The sequence below is a fragment of the Poecilia mexicana genome, unplaced genomic scaffold (genome assembly GCF_051168715.1).
Source record: "Poecilia mexicana isolate PSO_F unplaced genomic scaffold, ASM5116871v1 scaffold_13, whole genome shotgun sequence".
NCBI lineage: Eukaryota > Metazoa > Chordata > Actinopteri > Cyprinodontiformes > Poeciliidae > Poecilia > Poecilia mexicana.
In genome coordinates this window covers 6,533,940-6,542,723 of record NW_028263382.1, presented here as the reverse complement: position 1 = coordinate 6,542,723, position 8,784 = coordinate 6,533,940, and the positions used below count along the sequence as shown (strand labels likewise).

General features: G+C 43.1%; 1 protein-coding gene across 2 annotated transcripts; it reads left to right on the top strand.

Annotated features, from left to right (window-relative positions):
- The first annotated feature begins 1,282 nt into the window (after positions 1-1,282).
- srsf7a (serine and arginine rich splicing factor 7a) lies at positions 1,283-7,731 on the top strand. Of its 2 annotated transcripts, XR_001420843.2 has the most exons (9): positions 1,283-1,494; positions 2,740-2,976; positions 3,064-3,240; positions 3,321-3,413; positions 3,559-3,600; positions 3,716-3,760; positions 4,631-4,729; positions 5,189-5,599; positions 7,091-7,731. XR_001420843.2 is itself a non-coding variant. In XM_015007870.2 (8 exons), the coding sequence occupies exons 2-8, from the start codon at positions 2,753-2,755 to the stop codon at positions 7,140-7,142; spliced, it is 732 nt and encodes a 243-aa protein (XP_014863356.1). In that variant the 5' UTR covers positions 1,284-1,494; positions 2,740-2,752; the 3' UTR covers positions 7,143-7,731. The 2 variants fall into 2 exon arrangements, 1 of the variants encoding a protein (XP_014863356.1); XM_015007870.2 differs by lacking the exon at positions 5,189-5,599 and having other exon boundaries at positions 1,284-1,494.
- The last annotated feature ends 1,053 nt before the right edge of the window (positions 7,732-8,784 follow it).

The following is an 8,784-nucleotide window of genomic DNA, read 5'->3' as shown; positions in this document are numbered from 1 at the left end:
TCACATTTTTCAATCATACATTAAACTGTTTCTTTCAAGCCATTTATTTGTTTATTATCAATTATGTCAGTCTTTTGAAAAAGTATTTGTTGTTTTTCAGATTTCTTCTACCACCAGACTTGACCAGAGCTTCAAACTAATTTTGTTATTAAAGATTGTTTCACTAAAGTCAGAAATTGTGGTTTAATAAATTATAAAGGATATCCATAAAACTGGATAATTTTTTGCCCTTAAACATAATTCCTATCAAATCAAATTCAAGAATATTCTAAGCTTATTTAAATCAACATTTTGTTAAAACTGATTTTAAAAAGTACTTAGAAGTAAAATAATCTCTCAATCGAACTATTACTTTTTTTGTTTTAATCCCTTTTATGGAAATATTGCCTTAGAACAGTCCCCTAGTCTTGTGAAGAAGTTACTTGTAAGTTAGTTTTGTATTATTTTTAAGTGAATTAAGTAATTTGCACTAGAAACTAGACAAAAATACTTGGAAAGATTTTGTGTTTTTGCGGTGTAATTTTCTAGAGCAGCAACTTTTAAATGCATACCTGCTCTAAGACATCTGAGTAAAATGACTGAATTCTCTCATTAAAAGTCACTCCTACAATGGCGTCTTAGGGCCATAGATAGAAGAAAAAGGAGTACAACCAAAAAAAATTTCTAGAAAAAACTGAGTTTCAAAAGTCAAAAATGTTCGACTCTTGAAAGTTGTCTGGTTGGTTAGAATGATAGAGTAGGATATAAAACCCTTATTCTGACATCCCCCTTTTCCCTCTGCATCCATGAAGCCTCCTTTTCAACTCCTCTGGTATTTGAGGTCAAAGTTCAGGTATTATTTGAGCTTTTGTGATGCTAATCAGCTGCTCCCAGTTGTAAAAACAATACCTTGTTTCCATGGTTACTCATCATAAGAACTCTCTGAAAGTAAGAGCTGCACAGCATCCAGAACCAGAGGGAATAATTGTCCAAACAGGTGAAAAAATTAATAAAAACAAATGAGAACTAACAAAGCTACTCTATTGTGTTGAATGATAGTATGCATGAAAGTTTTTTTTTTACTTTACTGCTTTTCTTTTATCAGACATGTTTAACTCGCTTTAACAGTTCTCTTTAAATCTGGAAGATTTATCTTAAAGTATTAATGTGATTTTAATAAGCTATTTAACCGTATTTAAATTGTGTGTATGGGTAATTTCCCTTTGTCCAGCATTCACGTTCATATTTTACTCCGGTAGGGGGCGGTAACAGCACTAGCTGGTATACTAACCGCCAACATTCCAAGACAAGAAGAAGAACCTGCTAGCCGTTGGAGTTGAAGTTGTTGCGGAAAGACATGCGGGAGTTAGATTAACGTGCGTGTTAGTGGCGGTTAAACAACTTTATCTTGTAAAATTTTTATTCCTGTCTCTTCGCTACAACCACCGGCTTCCGATAGAGACTGCCGGAGTTGGTTTTTCCTCGAAGCGGAGTTACGAAAATCAACAGAGGAAGGTAAGGCCGGCTAACGCGTGCTGCCGCCCGCCATTGTTTATGAGCCGGGCCTGGACTATTTCCTGGATTTAACCGTTTATTAATAATCCCGGAACTCACGTATTTAAACACTTCTGTATTGTTCAGTCGTGTTTTCATTTAAAGTTGTTTAAACAGACCTTTTTTCTATTAGGCATAAAACACGGAGATTATAGGCAGGAAAATAGAGACACTAGCACACATTTACAATTTACTTTCCGCACCTCACTTTCTGTTGTATCAGTATTACAGTATGTAAATCTATCTAGAATGGTGTAAGAGATTGTTTTTCGAAAACTGTGGAGATCTTTATGAAGCCTAGTTTAATAATAATAATAAATACACAAATGCCGTTTGAGAGCCACCAGTCCAATAAGTCTGGTGGTTACGAACCACTTAGCTCAGTCCGTGTCTTTCTTTAGCATAAACTATGTAAAAAAAAATATATAGATATATGTGTGTATCTATATTTTTTGGGGTTAAAAAAGGGGAGGTTTAAGGGTTTTAAACGTGCCATCATGGCGTCAGACCACCTGCAGCAGCGGCAGACACAGAGGGCTGGTTTCAGTACTTTCGGGTTTCGGTTTGTGTCATTGCATGAAGAATCCACACCACTAAACGGTCGTAAGGTAAATAGTTTGCTGTTGGTTAACGGAATCCCGTTTGGGTTTTAGCGGCAGGCAAAATCCCGTTTCCATGGAGACGGTCTGTTTACCTCCCGCGCGCTCCTCGACGGGAGAAAAATGCAGCGGCCCAAAAAATGTAGAAAAAAGCTAAATAACGTGGTCAAAACCCTCTGAAAACGCAAAATCTCAAGTGTCATGAAATAACTAGGATATTCTCAGTTGAAAAATCATAATTTTGTGAGGAATCTTTGTTTTTACTTTTACAGTTTTCATGATTATTGGAATAAATTTACGATAGTAAATATTGTAAAGATAGTAAGATATTTTCTGAAATTATAAAGTAAAAAAAATGCTACAAAAAAGTCCTCTAAGTTTGAGGTGACAAATTTATAAAACGCAGATAATGTCAGCCCAAATTCTAATTTGAAATAGTAAATGTATGCCTATAATGGTGGAAATTTATCATTTTTACCGCACAATTTTACAGTGTCTAGGAAATATGTGACAGTTTTCAGCAGAAATGTACTATGTGGCCAATTTTTAAATTTTTTATCTACAATGCTCCTAATACTTTGCAAATTCATCACATTTTTGAACCCAGCTGCTGAGGAGCGATGTCGTACTACTCGTCGTCCCGGAGCTCGTCCCGGGCCACCGACTGTAAAGTTTACGTCGGTGACCTTGGTAACGGCGCTGCCAAAGGGGAACTGGAGCGGGCCTTCAGTTACTACGGGCCCCTGAGGACCGTGTGGGTGGCCAGGAACCCGCCTGGCTTTGCCTTTGTGGAGTTTGAGGATCCCCGAGACGCAGAGGACGCGGTCAAAGGCATGGACGGGAAGTAGGTCTCGTCCTCCATTGAACAGGTTTTTAGTAGAACAGGTTAGGATTTCTGCTCTCTGAACTCACGGCGGCCCTTCATTCCCAGGATCCTTTGTGGCTCCCGTGTTCGTGTGGAGATGTCCACCGGCCTGTCCAGGAAGGGCCGCGGGCGCCCCAGCCGCCGCCAGTTTGACCCCAACGACCGCTGCTACCAGTGCGGGGACAGGGGCCACTACGCCTACGACTGCTACCGCTACAGCAAGAGAGGCCGGCGCAGCAGCAGGTGGGGGTGGGGCCGTGCTAGCCGCTTAGCGCCTGTCAGCTCATTAGAGCAGCGCTGACTTGGCCGTCTTTCTGTTCCAGGTCCCGGTCCAGATCCCGATCCCGCTCACGGTCCAGGTCCCGCGGACGGCGCTACCGCTCTCACTCTCGTAGCCGTAGCCGCAGCTACAGCCGGTAGGTCGCCATGGAAACAGGCAGGCCACCAGGAATGCTAACCAAAAAAAAATCTGCACAGTTTGGTTCGGCTAGGAGTCGGCTCTGTGATGCTGAATCACGCCGGTCCGACCGGTGCTAACCGTTTCTTCCGTCTGTTTACCAGGAGCCGCCGCAGATCGCCGTCATACTCCAGACGCAGAAGCAGGTGAGACCGCAGCGGTCTGACCGCAGACACGCTGCAACCCAGCCGGCCGGTTCTGGCTGCATCCAGGAAGTTCCTGCTGCTCTAATGAAAACATTCTCTGCTTCTGCATCACCAGGTCTGGCTCCCCGGCCCGGTCCAAGTCCAGGACTCCAGTGAGAAGGTATGCAGTGGACGGGGCTGGGGTCAAGGGTCAGGGTCCAGCCTGACCTCTGACCCCGCCCTGGTCCTTCAGAACATTGTTGCTGTTCAGTCCCAGTTCTCCTCACACCGACTGAAAATGTTTTGAGTTTTTACTATGAATCATTTTTATTTCTCCTCATTTTGTTTGTTTTTTGATTCTGTTTCCTTGTGAAATCTGATCTCCACTCTGGTTTCCAGTAAAAACATTTTTAGTGCAGCTGGTTTTAAGGTGACGTCGTGGTTTAGTAAATATGCTGGGAATGTGAGATTACTTGATCCGTGTTTTTTTTCCCTCGTGTTTACAGTAATGCCTTTCTGCTGATAAAATCATAATTAATGTCTTCCTTGCGGAAAATGACTGACTTCCTTCCAAACTGGTTCCAGTTCTTGGTACGGTTGGATCCTCTACTGCATGAGTTAAACTCTGAAACTCTGGAGCTTTATAGGCTACTGTTGTGTTTTTAATATTATTTCATCAGTCAAATCAGTTGTTTTGTTTCTTACACGAAGGTGAGAATATATTTATTATCGACTGCGGCGGCAGCGATGTTTTAATATTTTAATGGTTTGTTAATCAGTAGTTTTATTTCTCTGACACTACTGGCCCTTTAAGACATTGTTGACCTCGATGTGGCCCAAGTGGAAGAGTTTGCTCTGCTAACGGACTGGGCGAGGCGTTTCCAGCAGCTCTGAGTTGGAAACCCATACTGGTTTTTCTCCATCACTGGACTGGTTTGGTGCAGTAAAACTGATCCGGTCCTGGAATGTTCCCCGGTTGCAGAGCATCAGGATGAGTCCGGCGTGATAAATGTGATTTCTTCATGTTTAGTTTTTGCTTTTGTCTCCCCAGCCGCTCCAGGTCCCGCTCTCGGTCCGGCTCTGCCCCCAGGGGGCGCTCTGCATCTCGCTCCCGCTCTCGATCGCCGTCGGCCAACCACAAGCGGGCCAGGTAAATCCTCAGAGTGTGTGTGTGTGTGGCAGCACAGGGCAGTGGGAGGGGTGATATGAGTGTAGAGGGCAGGTGTTCAGGTCAGAGTCAGCCATCTTAGCCAGGGCGCCGACGGCCAGACGGAGGATCCGAAGACTCCACAGCTTCCTCACCGCTGGTTCAGGGAAAGTTCAGCGGAAGGAAGACCTGGGCTCTTGTGCTCTCTGTTCCGGATCGACTCTGATCGGGAACAGGGAGCACAGGAAGACGACGAGCCGCCATGACACCGGCTCTCCTGGAGCCACTCTTAGCTAACGCAGACAGACATTAGCAAAGCTAGCAGACAGAAGGTACTTAGCTGAGTTTGGCTAGCCGAGGGCAGCTTTGCTAGGTGAGATCAGCTAAATGAGCACCAGTGGTGTGAGTTGGGGTGAACATCTTTGCAGAACGTTTTGTTTATTTTTCATATTTTCTTTAAAGCGTGTGGTGGGAGCTGAGCACTGCACAGACACCGCCGCTGATCCCAGGCCCAGGGTCTGCCAGCTGGCGGTGTGCACAGCCTGCGGGAGGGTGACTTAAGCGCTGACCTGAGATCAGCCTCCGCCTGCGTCTGACGTTAGACAGCGAGACAGAGGTCGACCTACCGACCGACCCCTCGCCCCTAGAGCCAGCCGGCCAGCCTTCAGAGCCGGGCTTTAAAAACCCGTTCCCCACCTACCAGAACCCCCCTACCTACCAGAGTTCTTCGCTTCGGTCTTAGCTTCTGAGCGTGAGACACAGAGCTGACGAGAGATCAGACTTCAAGAGCGTCTCCGAGTTGTAGTCGTCCGTCCTTCAGTCCTTTGATCCTTCGCTTCTCTGTACTTGTTGTTTCTGCCGCTGTCTCCAAAGGTAACCAACCCCCCACCCCCTGACTAAGCTCATGTTGATGGTGACAGAACATGTTGAGCCGTTAAAAAGCGAGCATGTGTGGCTGGATGTGGGAGTGAGTGAGTGGACGTGTGAATGTGTGTCAGGCTGACAGATAGGAAGGAGGGCGTTAGCCGCCCGCCGCCACAGCTTCTCATTCTGACATGAAATCTGTTAGTGCAGCTTAAAGGCGCCGCACGGTCAACCCAACTGCCCAGATCAGCTCTCTGACGCTGCGTTTACATCATCAGTGCGTCGATGTTCTGAAAATGTTGGAAAAAAGAAAACTATTTCACAGTAAAGCTGCAGGATGCAACTTTTATAAAATGTTTTTTACATATTTGTTTAAACTCTCCCCATGTTGTGACAGTTTAATGTGACACAGATAATCTGTGAAAACATCGGTCTCCTCCCTGAGCTAACACTGCTTCCTGAAGAAATGCACTAAAAACAACCAATCAGAGCCAGGAGGAGGGGCTTAGCGCTGTCAGTCAACCTCATGTACTCGCTGCTAAATGTGCTAATGGCAAAGAAACAATAGGAAAACCATTTATCCGCCGTCATTAGTGACTATGCTGCGACTAGCTTTAGCATTCACAACAGCTATGCTAGCTGCAGAGAGCAAGGAAGCGATGGAGCGTCACACACACAGGGTAATTGACAGCGCTAAGATCCGCCTCCTGGTTTTGATTGGTTGTTTCTAGATCGTACTGGGAGGAGTCAGAGATTTTTTTTTCTTTTCTTTTTTCTTCCAGATTATTTGACATACCAAACTGTCATGACATGGTGACTGTTTTTATAATAAGTGATTTGCCGTCATTAGACCGATCACAATAACAAATATTTCTGGATGATAAATTGTTCCAAAGGTTATTGCGATAAACAATAATATTGTTGCTTTGAGACCATTTTAAAGTGATAAAATTGTAATTGCCTGGTCATAAATGTCAGTAAGGATTTGTTCTTAAAAGTCACCTGGTTAAATAAAAATATAAAACATTGTCAAAGATCAATAAAAGATCAATAAACTTTAAATTCTAAAGAACATTCGGCCCTAAAACTGGAAGACATTTTAAATATGAAAAAGTCTTTGTAAAGAAGATTGTCCTTCAGAATAAAGGCCTGTTGAGACCAAAACACCAAACTGAAAACTTTTAACGTCTAGTTTTTGATAGAAAGAGAAAAACAATAAATTATTCAAAAGGTAATTATCAAGCTCATTTTAATTTGTAATGTGATTATTTGATTTATTGATTATTGTGACAGGCTGACTTGTTAGTTGTAAATCACATAAAAACCCGGAAGCGTCGCTGCGGCGGTGAAACGGCGTAAACCCGTCTGGACAGTTGGCTCGGCCGCGCCGGCCCTTTAAACTGACTTTAGTCCTGGTAGTTTTTGCAGTGCAGAGAAGCTGTAGGTGTGTCTCCCCGTCTGCTGCCGCCGCAGGCTGACCCCGGTCCCTTTGTGTTTCAGTCGCTCCCGCTCAGCGAGTCCGGCCCGGAGCCCCACGCCTGCAGACGACTGAGCCACCAAGACTCACAGCCAGCAGCAGTTTTCCTTTGGTTCTGGTATCGGTCCGTGTCGTCTCATTATTTCCAGATCTATTTTTGTTTGTTTTTTTTTTTACTGCCAGGACTGCCGTCTCCACAGCTCCACATGCCCCAGGTTGTATAAATAGGAGTAGTTTTAACTGTTGCTGCTGTGTAAGCAGTCTGTATTTTGAAAAGCGTAGCAGAGACGGGAAGCGACACCTTTAAGACGTTTGACTTTTAGCTGTAAAACTCAGATCTTCCATCAGAAAATGGCAGGAATGGGCTGAGGAGATGAAATGAGCTGAAGTATTAAAACATCCTGAGTTTTTCTGTTGGTCTCCTCCTCACAGGGACACTTGTTGCTCTGCATGCCTTTAGAGTTAAAGTCACGTTGTTTTCCTGCTTTCCCTTCATGAAGCTGCCTGAATAATGTGATTCCCCCTGAGTTTGATTCATTGCTCTGACCTAATTTTAAAACACAAGCAAGGCTCATGTTGGGGCAGCTGTTTGCTTTTCTTTCTGTTCTCGGCTGTAGAAGTGAAAGTGTGGCCGTTTTATTTTGGATTAAACCTCTTCAACACATCCTGCTGCTGCTCTGTGTGTTTCTGTTCATATCCTGTAAGATTCAGACATTAACGTTGTGCTAATTTAATATTTTAAACCTATTCTTCTCAAGCTGTTGCACAACTGGGCTACCTTTACGGAAATGCAGGGTAAATAAAAATGAGAACCACAGGCCATGTTCAAGGTTTTATCTGTGACCAACGCATGACAAAGCGATTATTAAAATAAACTAATTTAGTAACTGATTAATCATTTTAAAAAAGCAAAAAGACAGAGTGGTAATGAAGCCAAAACAAAGCTGAGCTTTTCAGGTTAGAATAATTTTTACCTGCATTCTTTGATACAAATATCAGCTGTACACTACAGGAATGCTGTCATATCATTTTAGGCTATGAAATGTTTTATTTTAAAAAGGATTTGAATTAGTTTACATTTTTAAATATGTTTCTAATGTATTAAATAAGTACTAGGGCTATTGTAGATGGGACAAAATTGCAAATTCTGCCAAAAATACATTTTAAGATTACATTTTTATACAAAAAAACTTGGAAAATTTAGTGTCAGAACTTTTAAATTATTCAGCTCATGAGAAACAGCAGCGCTGCTCAGTTCATCAGTTAACTGATAAAGATCTTTCACTAAGTTGGTTTTCCAGTTAAAACCTCCAAAGTTTCATCTTAACCAGTAAGTTGCTTGAGATCTTACTGGGTAGATTATTAGTTTAATCCTGTGGGGCTCCTCAAGGCTCCACTCAGGGACTTTTTATTAAAGACTATTGCTGTTAGATTTCATACAGTAACACAGCGGATGATGACTTTCTATTTGTGTCACCAGATGACAACATTGATTTTATGCACACATTTTATGTTGAATTAATTGACTAAGTTCCTCCAGTTTAATGCAGGAAAGACAGAAGTCATGGTGTGTGATTCAGAAAATGTGATCAACGTTGGAGATAGGAGCGAAAACCTCAGTTTACTAGAAACATAGTTGTGGTTATGGACGCAGACAGGAATTTAAGCAGCCTTGAGTTGTTGCCAGATCAGGATTGTCAATCAGGACACAAAAACA

Excerpts from the sequence above, each read along its gene's own strand:
- srsf7a (XM_015007870.2), top strand. The coding sequence starts at position 2,753 with ATGTCGTACTACTCGTCGTCCCGGAGCTCGTCCCGGGCCACCGACTGT. Across the intron at positions 3,601-3,715 it reads TACTCCAGACGCAGAAGCAG|GTCTGGCTCCCCGGCCCGGT; the intron begins GTGAGACCGCAG and ends CTGCATCACCAG. Across the intron at positions 4,730-7,090 it reads GCCAACCACAAGCGGGCCAG|TCGCTCCCGCTCAGCGAGTC; the intron begins GTAAATCCTCAG and ends TTTGTGTTTCAG.